Here is a 26083-nt window from a genome sequence, read left to right as displayed (position 1 = left end):
TGCATCGAGGACGGTGCACACTTTTAAGTGTGGGGAGGTCGTCCAACCAAGCGGCATTTTTGGGTGACAAATTTCTAATCCCAACACTTTCACATTTAATTTTTAGGTCTTTTAGGATTTTTAGTTGCGTTTTCTTGTTTTGCATATATAATATTATAAGCTTAGTCAAAATAAAGAAAATTTTCAAGAAATTTATCTATAGGGCACCCCAATTGATTTGAGTAAAAAAAATTTTCATGAAACTTGCTTGAATTATATATTGTGGAACATGTTTTTGAGCTAAGAACACATAAACATGTGAGTTTTGAGCCTAATTGTGTGGTTATATCATATAACCACTATTTTCATTCTTGTGTGTATTCTCTTTCTATGATTGCAATCTTTGATTTGTTTGATTCTTTATGTTCATTATTCTGTGTATGAATGCATTTATATGATTGAGGCCATCGTTTCGTTTAGCTCACTTACCCAAATGGCATTATCTTTATCTTCCATTGTTAGCCAACTTTGAGCCTATGCTAAACCCTTTTCTTCTTAATTTTAGCACATTACAAGCCTCAAAGGGAAAAATAATGAATGTCCCTTGTTTGGATCTTTGATTAGCTTAGGTTAGTGAGGGTGTTTATCATTCGAGTTTGGGAAATTTGGGAACATTGGTTGGGAGAAAAGTGTATTTTGAGAGTTCATTGAAAATATTGGGAATTGGGTACATACTCATGCATTAAAAGTTTAAACCATATGCGTTGGTACCTTTATATATAATTCATCAAAAAGAAAAAGAGAAAAGCAAAAGAAAAATAAAAGAAAAAATGTAGAAAATAGAAAAAAAAAGAAAAAGAAAAGCAATAAAAAGGGAACAAAATGTCCCAAAGTAAAGTAATAATAACCAATGCATATGTGTTGTGAAAAAAAAAAGAGAATGCATGAGTGTGTGAAAAAGTGAAGAATGGATAGTTAGGTTAGTTTTGAATTGTATAGGTTGTAGGTTAGGTGAGAGCTTAAGTTAATCAAAGATTCAAATTTCAAGCTCACTTGACCATATGCATCCTTACCTTACCCTAGCCCCATTACAACCTGTGAATAAATCCTCATGATATTTGTATGCATGCATTGAATAATTGTTAATTGTTAGATGAAAAACAAATCTTAGAAAGCATTATTAGAGGAGAATTGAGTGAATCAACCTTATACACTTGACTGACTAGAGCGGATACATATCCGGTGAGGGTTCGATTGCTCAATTACATGTTTACACCTATAATCATCTCTTTTCTTGCAAGTTTGTAAACTATTTTCAATAACTAAATTCAATTATGGATTTGACTTGGTTGTTAATACCTTTAGCCTTTATGTTCATATATGTATTCTTGGCAATTGATTTATTTTTACCAAGTAGTTGCATGCATTTAGATGGATTGCATTTAGATAGAGTATATATAGATAGTTTATATTGAATAAATGTTGATACCCTTTGTCTCTTTCTTGAGTTTAGTAATGAGCGGATATTTTATATGCTTTTTGGCATCATTTTCATATAGTTTTTAGTATGTTTTGGTTAATTTCTACTAAGTTCTCATAGGTTTTAGTACAAAATTTACATTTTTTAATTCTACTATGAGTTTTTGTATTTTTGTACAATTTCAGGTATTTTCTAGCTAAAATTGAGGAGCTAGAGCAAAAGTCTGATTCAGAGACAGAGAAAGCACTGTAGATGCTGTTCGGATCTGACCTCCTTGCACTCGAAAGAGCTTTTCTGGAGCTACAGAAGTTCAAATGGAGCGTTCTTAATGGCTATAAAAAGCTAACTTCTAGAGATTTCCAGCAATATATAATAGTTCATACTTTTCTTCAGAATTGAAGGCCCAAAATTGGCGTCCAACGCCAGCCTCATGCCCCAGTCCAGGCGTCCAGTGCCCAAAGGAGGAAACCAGTGTCCAAATGCCTAAAGAGGACCCCCTAGCCAGTGTTCAATGCCTTAGAGGCCTCCTAGTATGTGGATCTCATCAAAGTTCAGCCCAAACACTCACCAAGTGGGCTCCAGAAGTTGATTTTAGCACTAAAAGACTGTTTTACCCTTTCTTATGTAATCCTTAGTCATTAGTTTAGTATTTAAGGGATATTTTACATAATCATAGAGACCTCTAAGACTTTATGCCATATTTTCATTTATCATTGTGTTTTCTATCAGTATAAGTTTCTAAACCTCCTAGGTTGAGGGGAGGAGCCCTGCTGAGTTCTATGAATTAATAAAAGTATTACTGTTTCTTTTCAATCTGTGTTTGATTCAATTCTAAGATGTATCTTCGTTCTTCAACTTGATGAATGGAATGACCTGTGAAAATCATCTCCATTCTTCATACTAAGACCGCGTGCCTGACAACCACCCGTGTTCTACTTGGGTTCGTGTAAATACGTGACTGGAAAGCATCGAACCGCCAGCTTGATTATACGTCTCTTAGATGGCTAATTCACGACTTCGTTGGGGACTTCTCAAGATACTAGTTCAGCTGAGGTATGGGGAGATTAGGGTCTCTATGGTAGAGGTTAGAACCCAAAGGCACATCATTCTCTGATCTGGAAGATCTGACCTTGTCTATAGCGTTTTGAGTAGGATCATTAAGGAGAATGGACTGCAGGAGCTTCACTCTCAATCAGAATGGATCCGCACTAACCATACGGCCTGCCATAGAAGAAATCATTCACAATTGAAGAAGACAGTAATACCAGAGTTAATCCAGAAGGACAAAGCATCTCCAAGCCTTAACCATCTTCTTATCACTGTTTACATTCAAATTCACAAAGTATTTTATACCCTTTTTCTTTGTTTCCTTTTTTTGCAATTAAACATGTCAACCTAGTTTAGATCTCACAAATCCAACAACTCTTCTATCCGCATGACTAAGACCTGCAAGATAACCATAGCTTGCTTCAAACCACAATCCTCGTGGGATCGACCCTGACTCGCTCAGGTATTACTTGTACGACCCAGTGTACTTGCTGGTACAGTTGTACGAAGTGTGGGGATTCGTACACCATTTAGCATGAGGACATGCTTAGTTTAAGTGTGGGGAGGTTTGATAAACCCCAATTTTGTGGTTTATCTTGTGTTAAATTTAGGGAATTTTATCAACTTATCCCATATTTATTCAATGAAATAGCATGGTTTTGTAATCCTCCCTAATTTGTGCTTAGGAGATAAAAACATGCTTTTGGGGCCTTTAATTTGCCAATTTTAATTCACTTCAATCCCATTCAATGCCTTGATATATTTCTTGAGTGATTTCAGGTTTATAAGGTAAGTATTGGATGGAAGAAGTGAAGAGAAAAGCATGCATGTGGAGAATTCATGAAGAAATGAGCATTTAGAGGATTCATGGCCTCGTGCACGCGTCATCCACGCGTACGGGCGAGAAGGTCATTTGCAAGGCCACGCGCACGCGTCATCTACACGTACGCGTGAGAAGGAAATTTGCCAGCAACGCGTACGCGTCATCCGCGCGCACGCATGACGTTAGGCGCATGACCTCATTAAAGTGAATGTTGGGGGCAATTTCTAAGCTTTCCAAGCCCAAGTCCAACTCATTTCTGAGGCTATTTGATGCAGAATTCAAGATTGGACAAGGGGGGAGCAATTAGATTAGCTTAGGATCATGCTTTAGGTAGTTTCTAGAGAGAGAAGCTCCCTCTTCTCTCTAGAATTAGGGTAAATTTAGGTCAAACTTTCTTAGATCTAGGGTTTAATTCTTGTTTTCATCTTATTTTCTTTGCAATTTCTTGTTTCTACATCCTTGTTCTCTTAGTTTATATTGTTAATTTCCTTGTTATGCCTCTTTTTATGTTGATGAATGCTTGTTGGATTTAGTTTTCATTTAATACAATTTTATGTTTTCATGTTATTGATGTTTAATTGAGCTATTGTTGTTATTTCCTTGCATTGGGTAGTTGTAGAATTTATATTTCTTGCAATTTACCATGCTTTCATGAAGCCTAATTGGTGCGCTCTTAATTGCGTTGGAAAGTAGACATCTTGGGCTTTCTAGAAATATATAATAGTCCATACTTTTCCCGAGATTTGATGGACCAAACCGGCGTTCTAAGTCAGCATAAAAATTCTGGCGTCAAAACGCCAGAACTGGCATAAAAGCTAGAGTTAAATGCCCAAACTGGCACAAAAGCTGGCGTTTAACTCCAAGAAAAGTCTCTACATGTGAAAGCTTCAATGATCAGCCCAAGCACACACCAAGTGGACCCGGAAGTGGATTCTACATCATTTACTCATTTCTGTAAACCCTAGGCTACTAGTTTTCTATAAATAGGACCTTTTGCTATTGTATTTTCATACATCTTGGAATACTTTTTCATACACCTTCAGATACTTTTCATCTTTGGGAGGCTGGCCATTCGGCCATGCCTAGACCCTTTTGTTCTTATGTATTTTCAACGGTGGAGTTTCTACACCCCATAGATTAAGGTGTGGAGCTCTGCTGTTCTTCATGAATTAATGTAATTACTACTATTTTTCTATTCAATTCACGCCTACTTCTTCTCCAAGATATACTCTCGTACTTAATTCAGTTAAGTCAGAATGAAGGGGTGACCCGTGACAATCACCCAATCTTCGTTACTCGCTTAGCCAAGGTCGCGTGCCTGACAACCACAAAGCGATCTACATGATGTTCAACGTAGTCATTAGACGACAGCTGGAGTATATTCTCTTGGGTTTCTAATCTAAGATTAAAATCTTTGTGGTATAGGTTAGAATTATTGGCGGCCATTCCTGAGATCCGGAAAGTCTAAACCTTGTCTGTGGTATTCCGAGTAGGATCTGGGAAGGGATGACTGTGACGAGCTTCAAACTCGCGAGTGTTGGGCATAGTGACAGATGCAAAAGGATCAATGGATCCTATTCCAACATGATCGAGAACCGACAGATGATTAGCCGTGCGGTGACAGTGCATTTGGACCATTTTCACTGAGAGGACGGGAGGTAGCCATTGACAATGGTGAAACCCAACATAAAGCTTGCCATGGAAAGGAGTATGAATGATTGGATGAAGGCAATAGGAAAGCAGAGGTTCAGGAGGAACAAAGCATCTTCATACGCTTATCTGAAATTCTCACCAATGAATTACATAAGTATCTTTATCCTATTATATATTTTATTCATCTTTTGATTATCAATTCTCCATAACCATATGAATCCGCCTGACTGAGATTTACAAGATGACCATAGCTTGCTTCAAGCCAACAATCTCTGTGGGATCGACCCTTACTCACGTAAGGTTTATTACTTGGACGACCCAGTACACTTGCTGGTTAGTTGTGCGGAGTTGTGACAAAGAGTTGAGATTACAATTGTGCGTACCAAATTGTTGGCACCATTGATGATCACAATTTCATGCACCACTTATCAACATTTGCAATTTTCTTAAGTAAAGAGCAAACATAAGGTGGCCCTTTCTTTAATTTAGCCAAATCGACTTCAGAAAATTCAAAATCAGATTCTTCACTCGAAGATTCTATTTCGATATACGAAACTTTTTCCTTTCGAGTAAAAGACTTATTCCTAAACTTTTTCTCACTTTTAAAAACTTATTTTTCTTTTTCAAGAATTTCTACCTATCTAACTCTTTTAGCCAAGTGATCCAAATAAAGTATGTACATTAAGCAACTTTCGACGAATATAAAAACATAAACCCATAGTTGCTATCTTCACTACCTCCCTTTCAAGAAGAGAAACATAGCATCAATTTCGAGCATTCTTAAATCGAATTATAAAGTCATCTATTGATTCACCATCATCGTACCTCAAAGCGACCAAATCGGTGATTGTCATATTTAACTCTCCCTTATAAAATTGAGTATGAAAAGCACTTTGTAATTATGCCCAAGTAACAATCGAGTTAGGTCTTAAGGTCGAAAACCAAGTAAAAGCATTCTTCATCAATAAAGAAGGAAAAAAACTTTATTTTCAAATTTTCAGAGGTGGACTCTCCCACTTCTCCTGCAAATTTTGTTACTGTTTTACAGTTTTTCACACCCTTTGGCACTTCTGCTATTTGCAGACAGCAAAGAATGTGGAAATAAAATATGGTCAATTCATAAAACCTACATTAATACCAACCCTATTAAGAACATCCTCAACAATCCTAGTTACTTGATAACATTTCTCTTGCTGATTAACACGAATCCTATCCAATACATCATCATCATTTTGATCACATCGAACTACACGAGGAACATTCCCATCTAAATTCATATTGTCATTCATATCTCTAGGATTATTCCCTAAGCTTTCAGGATTCACTCCTAGATTTTGATGATCACCTTCATTATAATTAACAATCCGAGCAACTCGTTCAACTTGTCTAGCCAAACGCTCAAATTTTGTCTCATGATCAGCCATAATGGGATTTAAGATAGTAGTCATCTGTTGAGTCAATAGATTGATAAAGTCATGATGACTCTCATTGACATGCTGTCGAAATGCAGCCATCGAGCCAAAATTATTCGATGTTGATCCCACCTAATAATCTCAAGCAAACTCAATATTATGTGGTTGATTATTAACCGCTCCTTATGCACTACCAAATCTAATTAGAGACACGTAACCATTCATAGGTGGGTTATTACCTGGAGGAAGGCCAAAAGGAGGCCAACCTGCAGTTATTGGTGGTTGAATAATCCTTCTGCAGTATTTTCTGTAGAAGGATTATTAACTATAGCATTATCTCTAGAACCGTTTCTTAGATTTTGAATGCTTCCTTCTGCGTGTGATGTTAATTCTGCAGACATTTGTGCAACTATTATGGGGACATTATTATTTGCAGATGACCAATGAATCTTTTAACATACTTTGTAAAACTGTCACATTGGGTGTGCCAATTTGTTATGCAGATTTTTAGCGAATCTTGGTTGGTTCGATATCTAATGATTTGGGAGCGAAATCTACTCCTCTTTTGAACAAGTACCAATTTTCAAATGTGCACCAAAGATCCTTCTTTGAACGAAACAAATAGAAAAGAAAAAAGATATAGATTTTAAAAGGTTGAATTAAATGGAAAGTAAATGCAAGAAGATAAAATCGAGAAATGGAAGTAAATAAACAAAAGACTTTGACAAAATCAAAGGATTCTGAAATTAAAATTACTAATTCGAAATTTAAAAGGAAGAAAAAGAGTACATTGCAAAAGGAAAATAACTTGCATAAAAGAAAATTACAGATGAATTTGAAAAGAATTGTAAAGACATGGAAGGAATCTTACAGAGAAGAAAGCTCTTGGTAGACTCAGAAAGTCACTAGGGATGTGACTGTGCGAGAGTGTTTTCTGAAACCGAATTCTAACATTTATTTCTTCTAAATTTCGTTCATTTACATACTTTTTTGACCAATCCTGAACTGCCACCTACCCCTCTAAAGATCATGGAAAGTACTATTCCCGCTAAGTACATAAGATCACATAACCGCTTACAGGATCTCTGTCCGTTTTCTTTTTCGAAAGAAGTCTCATTGAATTACACATCTGTATGTCGGCATGCTGTCTTTGATCAACCTTAGGGCACTCGATCTTCAAAGCTTTGACGAGAATTTCTTTGATTCTTATTAATTTGTACATCGATTGCAATGTCTTCGATTTGCAGAATATTGACCAACTAATGGAAAAAGAGAAAATATTTGGAAGTTATATATGTTTTAGAAGGAGAGCATTTAAGTAATTTTGCATGATTTAAATGATGGTCCAGCTCCCAAAGAAACTAAAACAACGCAAGAACAATAAAAAGGTAGGATCTCTTGCAAACAAATCATGTCGATTTTGCTGACTTATACCTAATACGCTGAAATGTCAAGTCATAACCACACTACCTCAGGATATGCCGCTGACCTACATCTAGAAACTAACTCCTCCCACCTGAAAGCACAATGCATTATTCCTAGGTGATATTCTCAATCTCCTACTCCAAGCTTGATTACTTGGACACCAACGTAACCTACTACCCGGTGTTCGATTAGGGGCACTATTCCTACTTGCACCCACAAATTAACATCTCGAGATCCTACAAGTTTATTTACTCGATGCCTACAGCATCCTCTGGAAGAATCTCAAATGACTAAGGCCTAAAATAGTATTTGGTCCACACTACTCAAATCGAGTACAAACTCGGGTCCTCGACCCGCTACTCGACTTGCTGACTTTGGCATCTGAGTCTCTTTATGCCCAAGCACCATTCGAGCATGTCTTGGGAGCTCTTAGACCACATACTTTCAAGGCCCAATCACCCTCGTTGGTTTAGGTGAAGCACCTCGGGACAAATAACGAACCACAAAAAAAAATGTTTTAAGAGGAAGAAGAGAAAAAGGATAAAAAAGAAAAAAAAAGTGTGAAAGATTTTGCTGTACTAATAAGTTATTAGACCAATTTGGTTAAATTTAGTTATAAAAAAGATTTGTTGGATTGACATTAAAATTTTATTTGACAAATATATTACCCTTTAAAAGATCTGAATTACTTGAAATAAAGATTTTGGCAATAACGGAATGAGCAATCTTATATGACCAATAAAATTTATTATTATTAGCCAACAAAGGTATTTTTATACTAAATTTTAAATCCTAAATCCTAAACTATAAACTCTAATAGTATAAAACTAAAGTATTATGTCAAAGAGTTGACTAATATTATAAAAAATATTAACACTTAATATTTTCTTAACCTAATATCACTGCAAAAAATTCAAACAGAAACCACAACCTTTTTGTTTTTTGTCATACACAATACATACGCCGACACTAATTTACACAGACTACATTAGAAGTTCTTTTTCAACTATTAGGGTCCAAACCTGGTATGGCTTTCTAGGAGGCAAACATATTTGCCACTAATACACATGCCTCAACCATGGAACTATAACCTCTTTTTTTTTTGACATACTCATACACTTGTCCACTTACACACACTAAAGGTTACCACAGCTCAGCTATAGCTTGGAACTTGAACCATGGATGTGGCTATTATTAGGAATGGTAAAAAATTTTGCATCCGCATATATTTGCAAAGATTATCCGCTACGGGGAAGTTAATGGATCCACAAAATTCTACGGGAACAGAAAATTGCCCCACAAATAAATGAGGATGAATGCGAAGATTGAGGTATCCTCTCCAAGGGAATCCGTGAAATCTCTCTGCGAAGAGAAATTTATTTAAAGGTTAAGTAATTTTTTCGTCCTTAAGGTCTGAGGTCAAAATCAAAATCGTCCCCGACCTTTTTTAGTTATTAAAATCATCATCGACGTTACAAAATGTTATAAAATCATCATTTACTCATAAAATATTAATTATATGACAATTTTTCCCTTATCCTCTTCCACCCATAACTTCTGCACAAAATCCTAGCACCCCTAGTGAACCCAGAAGCATCTACACCATCTGGATCTTGAAGAAGTGGATTGTTGTTCGGATTCAGAACTTCAAAAATTGGTCGTCAGAGCCAAACCTAGCCTTAGCGTGATCATCTCGTCTGGATCTGACAGTGACGAAGTGGAGAATGTGATTATGGGTTTGTTGGTTGGAACTTGGTGGATGTTGCGAGCGGTTTTAAAGCTGCGGTGGAGGGAGGCGGAGAAAGGGTCATAGAAGTAGCTAGTATAGGAGAGGGGATCGGTGGTGTCAAGGGAAAGGTTGGGGTTCCGGTCGTCGAAGTCGAGCTCGTCGAAGTCGAGCTCGTCGAAGTCGAGCTCGTCGATGGGGTCGTCGAAGTCGAGCATCATTGGTAGAATCAGAGAGGGGGAGGGGGAAGGAGGGGACTTGGTTGTTGGCGATACCAATCTTGGCATTGTTCAAAGTGGCAAGTCTGCATATGACCTGTTCGAATCGAAGCTCGAGGTTGAGATAAGCCAGAGGACTTCGATCAGGTTTCCTCTGCCACCTACTCTTTCTGCAATTTGTGTGAGCCTTACCCTTGTAGTGTTGTTCCTCTTTGTTGTATCCATGAGGAAGATTTATGTGTGCAAAGGTAAGATTCAAAATTAATAAGAAAAATGGCATCACCACCACCACCATCATCAATAGGAAAAATATAATGGCATTGATGGTGAAGTTCTAATAGGTTCAATGTTCAAGTTCTCAGTGTTCTTTTGTTTCTCTGACTTTTTTGTTCAAGTTGTGGTGCTTGATTTTGATCGATTTCTTTGATTTCAAAAGGGGCTAATAGAAATCATGTGAACTGGTTCTTTTATGGTGGTGAGTGAGGAGTAAAATTATGGCAATATAGTTAGCAGTGGATGTAGCAGAGGTGGTGGGGGTGAGGTGATTAGTGGAGAGAGAAGGGTGAGGAAAAGAGATGACGATGAAGGGTATTTTAGTCCAAGAATTAGGGAAAGGATGATTTTATAACGTTTTGTAATGTTGAGGATGATTTTAATAACAAAAAAAGGTCGGAGATGATTTTGATTTTGATCTCAAACCTTAGAGACGAAAAAAGTACTTTACCCTTTATTTAATTTTATATATATATATATATATATGAAAGTAATCCTAAACCAAGAATTATTATTTTGTTTTGTTACAATTTTTTTATTTTATTTTAGTTTATATGTTAAAATTTTTTATATGTATGTTGATTATGTGAAATTTGTATTTGTATTATATTTAATTTGATATATTTGATTGAATTGTATTTTAAAATTTTATTATGGTTATATTAATTTTTTTTATTTTTTAAAGCTTAATATCTATGGATATTTAAGAGTAACCGTCTCGGAACCTTCTATATAAGTGTAAATAATCAGAGGGCCAACAAAAATAAAAGGAGACAATAAATATTTTTACTAAACGAAGAGAGAGCAGACAAAAGATTCCTGCTCCATGCAGCCATTGCTATCCCTAGCTATTATTATTATATATTTATGAGGCAACATGACGGAGCTACAACTGTTACAGACTGCCAAGTCCAGCCCAATTAGCCGCCGGATCGGGGCACCACCCCCAACCCAGGCCCAAACCTCCAGCAAAGGAGTTCAACGGGTCGGTTCCAACCACCCGACCCATGGCCCGACCGACCTGCCACCCGAGGCGCGCCATCGCTCGGGTTGGTATCCTCGGGGCAGCGCCCGGCGTCCCGACCCGAAGTCCGGGATGACCTGCCCACGTGGAATATGACAGCTCAGCTCCTCAACCAATGGGCTTGACCATCACTAGGCCCACCCAACATAGTATATAAAAGGAGAGGACAGTTCTACCCCCGAGGTACGTCACATCTTTACCTAATTCGGCCATCCTTTGGTACAGACTCTAACTTGATCGTCGAAGTGTCCTTGCAGGTGGCCACCCCCCCCCCAAATTCCGTTCAACCTCCGGCGTCGCCAGCACACCTCAACCCTCACTCCACGTCCGCTCGAGGTCTCTCCCTCTCCCCTACTCACTACCATCCGACTACCCGAGAACATCAAGTGACGAATATTGGCGCCGTCTCTGGAGACCTGGCGCAGACATGGAGCGACCCATCACTTCAGAGGAGCTCCGCGAGGGAGGCGGAGACCGTTTGAGCAGGGCGAGTTTGACAGCCCGCGCTGCCGAACAACCGAGATCCTCCGTTCAACCCAACCAACAAATGTACACCAAGACCCCCGAAAGGCGCCCCTTCGGAGGGATGGGATCTGACAGCGCAAAGATCATGCAAGAACTCAGGCATAGAGTACAAAACCTTGAGCAAGAGCTGGCGGCAAGGGACCGATCCCACGAAGACGTCAGCCACTCGCACGGCGACGATAGCCGGTCCCACGCCCGCACCCGATCCTTCTCCCGGGCACACGACAGCCAGGGAAAAAGCCTAGCAAGGCACGAAGAAGTGCACACACAAGCAACTTCCCGACTTACCCAAGGAAACCTAGGAGACAACAAGATCTCATTATCATGGGAGCCACCCCCTTTCACCCCTCAATCCTCAAGGTCTGGCTCCCGAGAAACTTCGACAAGCCGACGAACATGAGGTACGATGGGACCAAAGACCCCCAGGAGCATATGACAGCTTTTGAAGCAAGGATGGACTTGGAAGGGGCAGGTGACGCGGTCAGATGCCGGGCATTCCCTGTAACATTGGCCGGTCCAGCAATTCGATGGTTCAACGCCCTCCCACAAGAGTCCATCACAACTTTCGCAGACATATCTCGAAACTTTCTAGCTCAGTTCACGACGCGCATAGACAAAGCAAAACACCCAATCAACTTGCTGGGGGTCACCCAAAAGCCCGGGGAGCCGACTAGGAAGTTTCTAGATAGGTTCAACGACGAGTGTTTGGAGATCGACGGCCTCACGGACTCAGTCGCTAGTCTATGCCTAACAAATGGCCTGCTAAACGAAGACTTTAGGAAGCACCTCACAACCAAGCATGTATGGACCATGCAGAAAATAAAAAGCGTGGCCAAGGAATACATCAACGATGAAGAGGTCAGTCAGGTTGTAGCAGCCAATAAACGGCAGATCCCTGGCTCGTCAGCTCGGCAGGCTCCTCAAGTCGACAGGTACAAAGAAGCCCCCAGGGACGGCACCCTAAACAAGCCACCCAAGCACCTACGGGTAGGAAAGTTCACGAACTACACGCCACTTGCGGCGCCTATAGTAGAAGTCTACAAACAAATTGCAGACAAGGGAATCCTATCCAGACCTAGGCCATTGAAGGAAAGAACGGGAGGCAACAGGAGCCTTTACTGTGATTATCACAAGGGGTTTGGCCATAAAATCCAAGACTGCTTCGACTTTAAGGATGCCCTGGAATAGGCCATCAGAGAAGGAAAGCTGAGCGAATTCTCCCGGCTCATCAGAGAACCGAGGAGGCGGGAAAGGAAATGCTTCGAGGAAGATCGAAGCCGAACTGTCAAACCAAGGCAAGAACCCACAGGGGATGCCAATAACCCCCCAACTTTCATAGTCAACATCGTGGTCGGGCGTGACAGCCCCCCTAAATCCAAGTCAGCAGCCAAAAGGGACACCCGAGTACTCTCCATCTCGACAGATGGCCCCGCCTCCAGCAAAAAGCATCCCACAATATCATTTGACCCAGAAGATAAGTGGTTCAGTGACCTCCCCGAAGACCCCCCCATGGTAGTTACCGTGATGGTCGGGACAGGACTAGTCAGGCGTATCCTCGTCGACACGGGAGCAGATTCAAACATTCTATTTAGAAATGTGTTCAATGCCATGGGGCTCAGGGAATCTGACCTCAAGAACCACCAACACGGAGTCATGGGACTAGGCAATAACTACATTAAACCCGACAGGACGATCTCTCTCCCAATCAGCCTAGGAACCAGTGACGCCAGAAAATGGGTTATGGCAGACTTCATAGTCCTTAGAGACTCCACTGCCTATAACATCATCCTAGAAAGAAAAACTATCAACAAATTCTCAGCTATAGTATGCACCAAGTTCCTAACAATGAAGTTCATAACGGACAAGGGAATAGTTAGTTCCATAAGGGGAGACCTAGAAACGGCAGTCACCTGCGACAGCGCTAGTCTCTCCTTAAAGAAAGAATCTAAGAGGGCAGCCAACGTGTTCCTGGCAAATTTGGACGTCAGGATGGAGGACAAGCCAAGACCAAAACCAGAAGGGGACATGGAAAAGTTCCAGATAGGAAAAATGGCAGATCAGTTTACCTTCGTAAATAGAAACCTGCCCCCATGAACTTAAGGGCCCCTTATAGAGATTGTGAGAGCAAACGGCAACCACTTCACATGGACCCCATCAGACATGCCAGGATTGGATCCCGAGGTCATGTCCCACCGGCTAGCCATAAAGCCTGATGCCAAACCGGTAGCCCAGCGGCGAAGGAAGATGTCGCAAGAAAGAGCTGAAGAAGTTGCCAAGCAGACAGCAGGATTGCTAGAAGCAGGGTTTATCAAGGAACTCGAGTACTCGACATGGCTGTCCAATCTCGTCTTAGTCAAAAAAGCCAGCGAAAAATGGAGAATGTGCGTCGATTACTCCAACCTGAACAAAGTATGCCCAAAAGACTCCTTTTTTCTCCCCAACATTGACACCTTGGTTGACTCAGCCGCGGGATATTGTTTCCTCAGCTTCATGGATGCCTATTCTGGCTATAACCAGATCCCTATGCACTGACCTGACGAGGACAAAATGACATTCATAACACCAGGGGGCATTTACTGCTACAAATTAATGCCCTTCGGGCTGAAGAACGCAGGGGCCACCTACCAAAGGCTAATGAGCAGAGTCTTCCATGATCTCATCGGCAAGATGGTAGAAGTTTATGTCAACGACATCCTGGTAAAAACAGCAGAACCGAACAAGCTAATAGACGACCTCCAGGCTGTCTTCAAAGCGCTAAGGAAATTCAACATGAGACTCAATCCGCTTAAATGCGCGTTCGCCATGGAAGCAGGAAAATTCCTAGGGTTCATGATAACACAAAGAGGGGTAGAAGCGAACCCAGAAAAATGTAAAGCCGTCCTCAAAATGACGAGCCCTGGGTGCATCAAGGATGTACAACGACTCACCGGGAAGCTCACGGCCCTATCTCGGTTCCTCGGCGCCTCGGCAGAAAGGGCCATCCCATTTTTCAACCTAATGAAAAAAGGGATCGCCTTCGAATGGACCCCGGCATGCGAAGAAGCGTCCAGCCATTTCAAGAAGATACTCTCGGAACCTCCCGTACTCAGCAAGCCTAAAGAAGGGGAGCCCCTATACTTGTACCTGGCTGTAACCTCACAAGCAATGGTGGCAGTTCTGGTCCAAGAAGAGGACAAAACTCAGCGCCCAATATACTTCATCAGCAAAATACTCCAAGGAGCGGAGATGAGGTACACCAAGTTGGAAAAACTGGCCTACGCCCTACTAATCTCATCCAGAAGGATAAAGCAATACTTCCAAGGGCACATAATCATTCTAAGAACCGACCAGGCCATCCGACAAGTCCTCCAGAAACCAGACCTGGCGGGAAGAATGATGGCATGGGCGATAGAACTCTTTCAATGTGATTTGTAATATGAGCCCAGACAAGCAATCAAAGCCCAAGCCATGGCAGATTTCCTCGTGGAAGTCACATGAGAGACTCCCGACACGCCGAACACACGGTAGAAACTCCACGTTGACGGAGCATCCAACCAAACGTTCGGAGGTGCCGGAATTATCCTCGAAAACTCGGCAGGAGTAGCCTACGAACAATCCATCAAGTTCGACTTCCCGGTCTCCAATAACCAGGCCAAATATGAGGCCCTGATAGAGGGACTGATACTAGCCAAAGAGGTCGGGGCGTCAAGGGTAGAAGTCAGTAGTGACTCCCAAGTCGTCACCTCCCAGGTAAATGGCAGCTACCAAGCTAGGGACGCGTTGCTACAAAAATACCTGGAAAAGGTAAAAGAACTATGCCAAAGCTTTGAAGAAGTCACAATCCAGCACGTCCTCAGAGAAAGAAATGCATGAGCCGATCTCCTCTCCAAGCTAGCAAGCACCAAACCCAGGACGGGAAACAGATCCCTAATCCAAGGGCTAGCAACTGAACCTGCAATCATCATGTGCACAGCCCAGGTGCCAAACCCCCTCTCGTGGATAGACCCTATTTTCCGATACCTGGAGCATGCAGAAACACCCCCAGATGAGAAGGAGGCACAAGATATTAAGAGAGAAGCTCTGTAGTACACAATCATACAGGGACAGTTGTACAAACGAGGGCCGCACCAGCCCCTACTCAAATGTCTGCACCCTGACCAAACGAACTACGTCCTCAGAGAAGTCCTCGAAGGATGTTGTAGTCACCACATCGGGGGAAGATCTTTAGCAAGAAAGATCATTCGAGTAGGATATTACTGGCCTACAATAATGTCGAACGCCCAGGAGTTCGTGAAAAAATGCAAAAAATGCCAAGAAAATGCCAACTTCCACAAAGCACCACCCGAAGAGCTCAGCTTAATGATGGCCCCCCGACCTTTCGCCCAATGGGGAGTCGACCTCTTAGGGCCGTTCCCACCGGGACACGGACAAGTAAAATACCTGATAGTGGCCATAGACTATTACACCAAATGGGTGGAAGCAGAAGCGCTTGCCAGCATATCCTCAGCATATTGCCAAAAGTTCATATGGAGGCAAGTGGTCACCAGGTTCGAAATCCCGGAAACCGTCATATCGGACAACGGGACACAATTCACCGACAAGAAGTTCAAAGGGTTCCTAGAGGGACTAAAGATCGAACAGAGGTTCTCCACAGTCAAGCACCCCCAAACCAACGGCCAGGTAGAGGCAGCCAACAAAGTTATCCTAAAAGGATTAAAAAAGCGACTTGAAGGAAAGAAGGTCTCATGGGTAGACGAGCTAGCCTCGGTCTTGTGGTCCTACATGACCACCTCCCAATTGTCTACCGGCGAAACCCCCTTCCGACTCACATACGGGGTTGACGCAGTCATCCCGGTCGAGGTCGGGGAACCAAGCCCCAGGTTACTCCTCGGAGGAGGAAGCGAAGCAATCGAAAAGGACTTGGCCGACGGGACAAGACAAATGGCACACCTAGCAGAAGCGGCAATAAAAAAAGAATAGCCCTAAGGTACAATGGCAAAGTGCTAAAAAAAAGCCTAGGAGAAGGCGACTTGGTCTTACGAAGAAACAACATAAGGCTACCTACCCCAGGGGAAGGCAAGCTAGCCGCAAACTGGGAAGGTCCTTACAGGGTAAGAGAGGTCCTCGGCAAGGGAGGCTACAAGCTGGAAAAATTGGATGGAAGCGAGGTGCCGAGAACGTGGAACATGGCAAACCTCAAGAAGTTCTACTTATAAAGGGAAAACGAAGAAACGACCTGACGACCTCGACCCTTCCTTTTTCTCCTTTATATTCCTCTTTCTATCAATCCTATCATTTTCCTCTTTTATTATCTTTTGCTTAATTACGCATTACATTATTTCCTTGTTTCAGAATCCTAACAATATGATAAGTTTTACTTTTCGCAAGTTTTGAATCGGAATAACAAGCGAGGGAAAAAGGCGAACGGTCGACATAACGGAAACCCGGGACTGATCACCCCGAAAATCATAGGGACCAAAAAACAAAAACGGCTCAAACAAGCAGCAAGAATAATAAATACCACGAAAACGGTAAACCAAAAGGCCGCGGTGGCCCGAGCAAACAAAACAGCAAAAGCAAAGCCACAACGGCCCGAATAAAACAAGCAATAACCAAAATGGCAGTTTAAAATAAAGACAAAGTATTCGGTACAACCAGAGGGTGCCTTATAATAGGCCCCAGAATAAAAAGCAAGTTACAAGATAAACCAAAAGAACATAAAAGTCGGGAAATATCCATCTAGCGCTTGAGGATGTCAACGATCTTCCCAGCCTCCACTGTCTTCATAGCACCAACTTGGGAGAGGTCAAGGTCGGGAGCCAACACGGCCACGTGGAGCTTAATCCCTTCCTCGGTCAACTTAACGGCCTCACAGGCCCCTTGGCAAGCTCTTTGTTCTTTTTCTTTAGAGCAGCCATCTCCCGGATAGCATCCTCTGCCGAGCTCTCTGCCAACATTAGTTTCTCCTCCAACTCCTCAACCATTTTCTTGGCAGCAGCAGCCTCACCATGGGAGGTGTTCAGATCCTTCATCAAGGCCATATCCCGATCCACCAGCCTGTTGATCTCCTTAGCATCCTCCTCAGCCTTTTTCTCCTGCTCGGACAATTTTGTCTTCAGAGACTCCTCCTGAGATCGTGAATCCGTCAGATCTTTTTGGGAGTTCCGAAGCTTTACCTCCATAGCATGATAATTGCCCAAGAGAGGCTCCACCTTCTTGGCGATAGCAGCAGCTCGGAGAAGACTGCGGTAGATCCACCTAGCCTGCCCGGAAAGGTCGGTCTCGTGAAAAAACTCCTCGGTGCCAGGGAGCAACTGGGACTCAATGAAACCCCCAGCATCGAAGTTTTTCTCCATAACTAAGAGCGCCTTCCCGGTATCCCGCTTCCTCTTCTTTGGTTTCCTCGCGACTTTCAACTCCTCGTCACCAAAACCAAAATCCTCCTCAAGAGTTTCCGTTTCCACACCCTGGGGTCCCGCAGCATTCTCGGGAGGAACAACTTTCTCTGGCTGAACCTGGTCGGCCCCGTCCACCTGACCACTGGCCTCCCCAGTTTCTCCCTGCTCCTGACTCACCGTAGGAGTCTCCGAGGAGTCATCCTCACGCTCATTGGTATGCAAAATTGTTACTCAGGTTGTGAATTATTGTTCGAAATTGATTCCCTGGCGATGGCACCAAAAACGGATGCACAGAACCATGGTCTAAACATATCTTCACAACTTCGCATAACTAACCAGCAAGTGCACTGGGTCGTCCAAGTAATACCTTACGTGAGTAAGGGTCGAATCCCACGGAGATTGTTGGTATGAAGCAAGCTATTGTCACCTTGTAAATCTCAGTCAGGCGGATATAAAATAGTTATGTAGTTTTTGAAATTTAGTAATAAAAGAAGGATAGAAATACTTATGTAAATCATTGGTGAGAATTTCAGATAAGCGTATGGAGATGTATTCGTTCCTCTGAACCTCCGCTTTCCTGCTGTCTTCATCCAATCCATCTTACTCCTTTCCATGGCTGGCTTTATGTAAGAATGTCACCGGTGCCAATGGCTACTTTCAATCCTCTCGGGAAAATGGTCCAAATGCTCTGTCACAGCACGGCTAATCGTCTGGAGGCATCACCCTTGTCGATGGTTGCATCCTATTCCTCTCTGTGAAAATGATCCGATGCGCTGTCACTGCATGGCTAATCATCTGGAGGTTCTCGATCGTACTGGAATAGGATTTACTATCCTTTTGCGTCTGTCACTACGCCCAGCATTCGCGAGTTTTGAGCTCGTCACAGTCATTCAATCCCAGAGTCCTACTCGGAATACCACAGACAAGGTTTAGACCTTCCGGACTCTCATGAATGCTGCCATCAATCTAGCTTATACCACGAAGATCCCAATATCTCGGACTCGGTCCCCTGTATTAGTAATCTAAGAGATACTCATTCAATCTAAGGTAGAACGGAAGTGGTTGTCAGGCACGCGTTCATAGGGAATGATGATGAATGTCACGTTCATCACATTCAGGTTGAAGTGCGAATGACTATCTTAGAAGCGGAATAAGTTGAATTGAATAGAAAAACAGTAGTACTTTGTATTAATCTTTGAGGAACAGCAGAGCTCCACACCTTAATCTATGGAGTGTAGAAACTCTACCGTTGAAAATACATAAGTGAAAGGTCCAGGTATGGCCGAATGGCCAGCCCCCAAACGTGATCAATAGATCAAAATATAATCCAAAGATATCAAATACAATAGTAAAATGTCCTATTTATAATAAACTAGCTACTAGGGTTTACAAAAGTAAGTAATTGATGCATAAATCCACTTCCGGGGCCCACTTGGTGTGTGCTTGGGCTGAGCTTGAAGTCTACACGTGGAGAGGTCATTCTTGGAGTTGAACGCCAGCTTTTGTGCCAGTTTGGGCGTTGAACTCCACTTTGCAGCTTGTTTCTCGCGCTGGATGCCAGAATTGGGCAGAGAGCTGGCGTTGAACGCCAGTTTGCATCGTCAAAACTTGGGCAAAGTATGGACTATTATATATTTTTAGGAAGCCCTGGATGTCTACTTTCCAACGCAATTAGAAGCGCGCCATTTTGAGTTCTGTAGCTCCAGAAAATCTATTTTGAGTGCAGGGAGGTCAGAATCCAACAGCATCAGCAGTCCTTCTTCAACCTCTGAATCTGATTTTTGCTCAAGCCCCTCAATTTCAGCTAGAAAATACCTGAAATCACAGAAAAATACACAAACTCATAGTAAAGTCTAGAAATGTGAATTTAACATAAAAACTAATGAAAACATCCCTAAAAGTAACCAGATTCTACTAAAAACATACTAAAAATAATGTCAAAAAGCGTATAAATTATCCGCTCATCATTCATCATCCCCCTTGATGAGGCTCATCAAATCAGCCAAGGTCTTCTTTCCGCCAGTGATGGAAACTACGAGCAAAGAAAAAGAGAGCAAAGGTGTGAATAATAGAAGAATAAAGCATGAAAAAGTACAAAAGAAAAGGAACTCACTAACATACAACCGACCGGCCTCCTGATCCCCCATAACCATACGGGGATTAAGGTTCTTTTCACCAAAAATGGCCAACAGAATATCAGCAATATTGCGATCTTCTGGACTCAGCCAATCATAAGAGACTTTTTATTAGATAGTCAGATCCCGCCCCAAAACTCCAGTAGGTCAGGATCCGCCTAGCTCCTTCGGCCGTAAGCCAGAAAGGTTGGTGACCTTCAACTGGCCTAACTTTAAAGAAGGTAGACTTAAAGCCATGATAAGAGTCCTCAAAAAGGCCAAAGATTCTACGGCCTTGCTGAGCTGTAAAAGGCATATATCCCTTCTTAGCCTTCCCCTGGCTAGAAGGGTTCATGAGCAGGATGAGGTAGAGGAAGACATTCACTGAAGTCGGCAGCTCCAGATACTCGCAAACCATCTTGAAACATCGGATGGAAGCCAAACTGTTCGGGTGAAGCTGCGACGGAGCAACATCGCAGCGATTTAACAAACCCATAACGAAGGGGGAGAAAGGCAGACGAAGCCCCAAGGTCGTGAACATAGGCTCGTAAACCCACAACCAATCAACAACTCGAGGGGAAGCCAAGTTTTTCTGGCATACGCGCTCCCGACCAGCAGGAACGTAAACTTGATAAAGCGCCTCCTCGGGACCCCCTCCACACAAGAGCCCTGACTGGCGCAGTTTCTGGAGTCCCTCCTTTGTAATTCTAGAAGGGGTATCCTTCACATCGGAGGAAACCCAGGCGTAGTGGTCGACAAAATCGGCTAGAGGGTGCTGAGCTTGACTCAAGAAAGCAAGGCGCTCGGCCATACCTACAACGGGGACACCACTTAGTCAAAACGGGAAGTCGGGAACCCTCGAAACAATAAAAAGCGAAAATGAAAACTACGAATCACCCTCTAGATCCCCTATACTAACCCAAAACGCAAGTAAAAACCCAGAAAAAATCCAGTGGCACCCCCTCTAGAAGAAAAAGCAACAAGAAAAACGCAGAAACCTAGGCATGCATAAACAAGAATGCACGAAAACTAAAGGGAAGAGGCAACCAGAAAGGAAAAACCACAAAAACTTACCAGGAAAGCAGAATCTGCAAGATGCTGGAAAACCCAAAGAGGAGAAAGGTCACTGGAAGCAAGAAAGAACTAATGCAGTAAGAAGTGGAAGCAGAGGCAGAAGCAGCAGCAACGCGAAAAGATTAAGATGAGGGAAAAGGGAAAAACAGAGTGGAGAGGGGGTTACGAAATAAAAATAAGGGGAGGAAAGCGTAACTGCCGAGGAAGAGCGCCAAAAGGCAGGGGCATATTCGCCATTTCACCCAAAATTTCAAATTAATGAAATGATGAGCATTTAATGTCCAGCACAGAAGCCAAGAAAGCAGCACAAGGGCCGAGGCGACCACGCATAAGGGACACGAAACGCCATCGACGAGTTCCCGAGAAAGAAGAAAGCTTGCTGCCTTGGTGAGTAGGACAAACGCGCACAGCCACGAGTTCTCAACCTCAAGGCTGGCGCGTTGGGGGCACTGTTACGGACTGCCAAGTCCAGCCCAATTAGCCGCCGGGTCGGGGCACCACCCCCAACTCAAGCCCAAACCTCCAGCAAAGGAGTTCAACGGGTCGGTTCCAACCACCCGACTCAGGGCCCGACCGACCTACCACCCGAGGCGCGCCATCGCTCGGGTTGGTATCCTCGAGGCAGTGCCCGGTGTCCCGACCCGAAGTCCGGGATGACCTGCCCACGTGGAATACGACAGCTCAGCTCCTCAACCAATGGGCTAGGCCATCACTAGGCCCACCCAACATAGTATATAAGGAGAGAGGACAGCTCTCCCCCCGAGGTACATCCCATCTTTACCTAATTCGGCCATCCTTTGGTACGGAATCTGACTTGATCGTCGGAGTGTCCTTCCAGGTGGCCACCCCCGCGTGCCATTCAACCTCCGGCGTCGCCAGCACACCTCAACCCTCGCTCCACGTCCGCTCAAGGTCTCTCCCTCTCCCCTACTCACCACCATCCGACTACCCGAGAACATCAGGTGACGAACAACAACCTTGAACGATGAATTCCCTCTTAGACAATGAACTACTTTTTTTTCCCCTTCAATGTTGTTCCTTTTAGTCTATTGGGCTTTTGCACTTGTGCTGATATTCTAAGCTGGATCATATCTCAGCTTCTCTTTCTTTTTTAAAAAAAAAAATTATATAACATCTTCAAATACAAATAGTATTTGTTTGGCGTAAGCCCGCAATGCCAATCAACTCCAGTAATGCGACCCAAACTCAAACAATTGATTCCCGAATAACATACAAAATATTTTTCCGAATTCCAATTACTTTTTTACCTAACACATTCGCCACATCCAAAAGCCACTTCTTACACAAGAAGATTGAACGATAATACCATAAACAAAGGGATTATTTCGGGGAGGATTCAGAAAATTTTGATTGTATGACCATGAGCCTATTAAGTTCAATTTTTTTGCATCATCATTCATCAGTTGGTGAAATTACGTAAAGAGGCATGAGGCTCAGCAGCCTTAGCAGCAGGAGACGGTTCAACATTAGGCGAAGGCTCAACCACCTTTCCAAGAAGCTCAACCGGCAAATCGGGGATACCCTTCAAGTAGAAAGTGTAGAAGAGTTTGAAAGGGAACACAAGTTGCTGAAGCTTCACCTGTCCAGAAACCCCTTCGAATATTCCAGATCCACCAGTCACAGCGAGCCACGTGTCCTGGTAGGTGAGGTACGCACCTTGCACTGATATGTGGCCGTAGTCGCCAAAGTAGAAGCTGTAAATGGCCTCGTAGCGATCACCCTTCTTTTGAGGCACGTGCTGGATGAGGATGCATAGTCCGGCGGTTATTCCTAACCGTTTTTGTAGGTTCCCGGAGTAGAGTTTGTTGCTGAATGGCACTAAGTCACCAAGGTGGTTTACGGACTTTTGGCTTAGCCTTAGGTATGCCGGGCTGCCACGGTCACGCTCGTTGATCTCGTACACAAACAGTTCTTGAACTTTGGCTGCTACAGCAATGAAAAACTAACAAATAAATATCAATGAACAATGTTGATACAACCCAAATCGACAGGTTCTCACACGGACCATTTGATTTGACATGGAACATACGATATCTTGAATTCCGATTTGGTCTAATCTTCTCCATTCCAAGTTGTTGATTTAGAATGAATTTATTATTATTATTATTATTATTATTGTTATTATTATTATTATATTAAAAAGTGATTAAAAATTATTATTTTTGACCATCACTTTTAGTTATTAATCTAATTTCTTTTAGTTATTAATCTAATTTCTTTAGTTTAGTAATTTATCAACTTACTTTAGCCTATTATTTTAAACATTGATGGATAAGTGATGCAAAAAATAATAAATTTTAATAATTTTTTAATATTTTTTGTTGTTATTATTATTATTATTATTAGAGTTCCAATTAAGAATGCTAACTCTTTATGTAGTGTTTGGATAGTGTAAAAGTAAAAATACAAGGAAATTAAAGATAAAATAAATACGAAAATAAGAAAAAGAAAAGCATATTTGGTAATACTGTGACAATTTTTGTTTCACAAATTCACAATGTTCTATACTTCTGTATCTAACTACACTATTTCTGACTGCCTCTCATTTTAAACAAGATATGCAAAGTCAGTTTTTTGTGTTTCTATCTCAAACTAATTAGTAAATACTACGAATTTGTAGATAGAGTTTGGTTAAAAAATGCTAGTCAGTGATCCAAGTAAAGTGAAACATATGAACCATTGTAATTTTATCGTATTAAATCCATAATCATTGATTTTTCTAGTTGATGGTTCAAATGTTGCAATTCATTTTACAATATGTAAGTGTATATCTGCTAGTAAAAGAGGTCAACATATGACCCCCAAAAAAAAAAATGGGAAATAGATCTATAGAAAGTAGAAACACTTGCCTGGTTTTGGAGATTCTTGCGGCTGCTTGGGCTTGTTGAAGAAAAATGCTTTGATAGTAGTGTTCTTGAAATTTCTCGGTATAGGTACTTGAGTGGGACTTGAGAATTTTAAACTTTTATTGGCTGGAAAGTGCTGAAAGAAACTGGAACCTACCTGCTTTTGGGTTTGATAACTAGGAACAATAGAACTAGCATGCTGGGATCCATGAGCAGCGATTATTTTCAGAGAACCTATGGATGCCATAGTTAATGACAATGTCGGAATTGGTAAAGTATATGGTTTGTGTAGGGAGACTTCTAAGTGCAAAAGAAATTGTAGAATATTTGTGTTTCTTTAAGACTTTAACACGTGATCATACCTTATAATAATTTTTTGGTGGGAATCAATCATGGATGGTAAAAGGTGCACATGAACACCGCTTGTGCGTTCCCCACGTGGATTGGCAATTTTTCTATTTCAATTTTTCCATCTTTATTGTGAATTTTCTTTGTAGGCTCTACTATCAACGGTTGAATATTAAAATGTTGCTATCTACTGGGTGACTTCTTTCCACCTAGATACCAAGTTAAATGATGGCTTTAAGCCAATGTGACAGAAAGCTGATTTTTTTAGTTATGAATTAAGTTTGTGTTATGTATTGATAAGGAAGTGGGGTGTGTTGTACTCTAATGTGAAGTTTTTTTTTTTTTTAATTTAAAGTAGTGAAATTGGAGGGTCTTATTTGCTTTGCAAATGAACAACATTAAAATCAGACTCTCTAGTTTATTTGGTAGAGAAAAATTTTAATTTCTACAGTACTGAAATCAATAAATCTAATTTAGGCCTTTTAATTTTTTTTTTAATTTCAGAAACATCCAAATTAATAGGTTCGATTTATAATAAAAAAATGTGGTCTGATTTGTATAGGATATAAATAGGTCGCGTCTTTGCCAATTGTGTATAACTCTCTTCTTCTTTCCTCGTCTTATGCTCTCTTCCTTTATTTCTAGAAAAGAGTTATAGTGAAGTTTTGTTTTGTCAATTTGAGTAGAAAAAACAAAATGGATGATAGACTTTGCCATCCACTACTTCAAATACCATCAACAAAACAACCACTAGTTCAACGTAGGATAATTTTTCAAATATTAAGGAAAAAATTATCTACTACTACTAGTAGAAAAATACATAAGTGATAGCCAAGTTATCACTTCACTTTGTAAATATCTCATCAATTTAAATATTTTTTTTGTCCCAATTCACTTAAATTTACTTTAAATCTTTAGTAACTTAAGTATCGAAATTTTTTATAAGTATCCCACCACCATTCAAGAAAGGACGTCGAATAAATACACCGTTCTAGTGGACAAGTTAAAACCTTTATTTAAAGGAATGTAGACCTATATTACTATAGTTTCAGATATTATCTCGATCAACAATTTACTAAATATTTATTGCTCCACTATGCATTTATTACTCCTCTATATTAAAAACAATCATTAAACATTTAAAACTCACCTAGAAAAACTAAAATATCTTTAGAAAAGTGTAACATCAGACAAAATATACTTAATTAAACTAATCATTTAAGCACATTCTTGATTACTTTGATTTGGACTTCATGTTGGATAGCACATCCATTGAAGGCTCCAAGATATACACAAAATTAAATAAATAATTTAATTAAACTCTTTTAAAAAAAATAATTTAAATAATAAATATTTATATTAAAAATATTTTATAAATAAATTATTTTGTATTTAATTTTTTAATTTTAAAAATTTTTATTTTAAAAAAAAATAATAAAAAAATTTATTATGAAAAAAATTAATTTTTTTAACTTTTTTATAAACACTTAAATTTAATTTTAAAAATTACATCATGCATTAATACTACTATTTTTATAAATTAAAAACTAAAAAAAATAACTTTTAAAATTTCTCAAACAGTGTTGAACAAATCTAATTTGCTTTCTTTTTTGTTCCAACTTGAATGGATTAAATTTGCTCGTGCTCCTTGCATCTTTAAATATTTTGATGAGATATTACTCAATTTGGTCTCTGAACTTACACGCGAGTCTCAATTT

General features: G+C 41.1%; 2 protein-coding genes across 3 annotated transcripts; one reads left to right on the top strand and one right to left on the bottom strand.

Moving 5' to 3' along the window:
- The first annotated feature begins 11981 nt into the window (after positions 1–11981).
- LOC107640828 (uncharacterized) lies at positions 11982–13679 on the top strand. Its single transcript, XM_016344330.1, has 2 exons — positions 11982–12614; positions 12774–13679. The coding sequence occupies exons 1-2, from the start codon at positions 11982–11984 to the stop codon at positions 13677–13679; spliced, it is 1539 nt and encodes a 512-aa protein (XP_016199816.1).
- An 8665-nt stretch (positions 13680–22344) lies between these two features.
- LOC107643776 (allene oxide cyclase, chloroplastic) lies at positions 22345–24465 on the bottom strand. 2 transcript variants are annotated; one of them, XM_016347514.3, is made up of 2 exons: positions 24021–24465; positions 22345–23094 (listed from the first exon to the last, which is right to left on the bottom strand). In XM_016347514.3, exons 1-2 carry the CDS (start codon positions 24262–24264, stop codon positions 22571–22573), a joined length of 768 nt encoding a protein of 255 aa, XP_016203000.1. In that variant the 5' UTR covers positions 24265–24465; the 3' UTR covers positions 22345–22570. The 2 variants fall into 2 exon arrangements, with proteins under 2 accessions (XP_016203000.1, XP_016202999.1); XM_016347513.3 differs by having other exon boundaries at positions 22345–23097; positions 24021–24459.
- Between the last annotated feature and the right edge of the window lie 1618 nt (positions 24466–26083).

The sequence above is a fragment of the Arachis ipaensis genome, chromosome B5, assembly GCF_059453495.1.
Source record: "Arachis ipaensis isolate K30076 ecotype BB chromosome B5, ASM5945349v1, whole genome shotgun sequence".
In the NCBI taxonomy this organism is placed as follows: Eukaryota; Viridiplantae; Streptophyta; class Magnoliopsida; order Fabales; family Fabaceae; genus Arachis; species Arachis ipaensis.
Note: the sequence above shows the minus strand (reverse complement) of the source record. Positions and strands in the feature narration are given on the sequence as shown.

What these genes read in the sequence shown, in the direction of transcription:
- LOC107640828 (XM_016344330.1), top strand. Translation starts at nt 11,982, where the DNA reads ATGAGGTACGATGGGACCAAAGACCCCCAGGAGCATATGACAGCTTTT. An exon ending in CGCCACTTGCGGCGCCTATA is followed by an intron (nt 12,615 to 12,773) that starts GTAGAAGTCTAC and finishes GCCCTGGAATAG; the next exon opens with GCCATCAGAGAAGGAAAGCT.
- LOC107643776 (XM_016347513.3), bottom strand. Translation starts at nt 24,264, where the DNA reads ATGGCATCCATAGGTTCTCTGAAAATAATCGCTGCTCATGGATCCCAG. An exon ending in GCAAGAATCTCCAAAACCAG is followed by an intron (nt 23,098 to 24,020) that starts GCAAGTGTTTCT and finishes TCATTGCTGTAG; the next exon opens with CAGCCAAAGTTCAAGAACTG.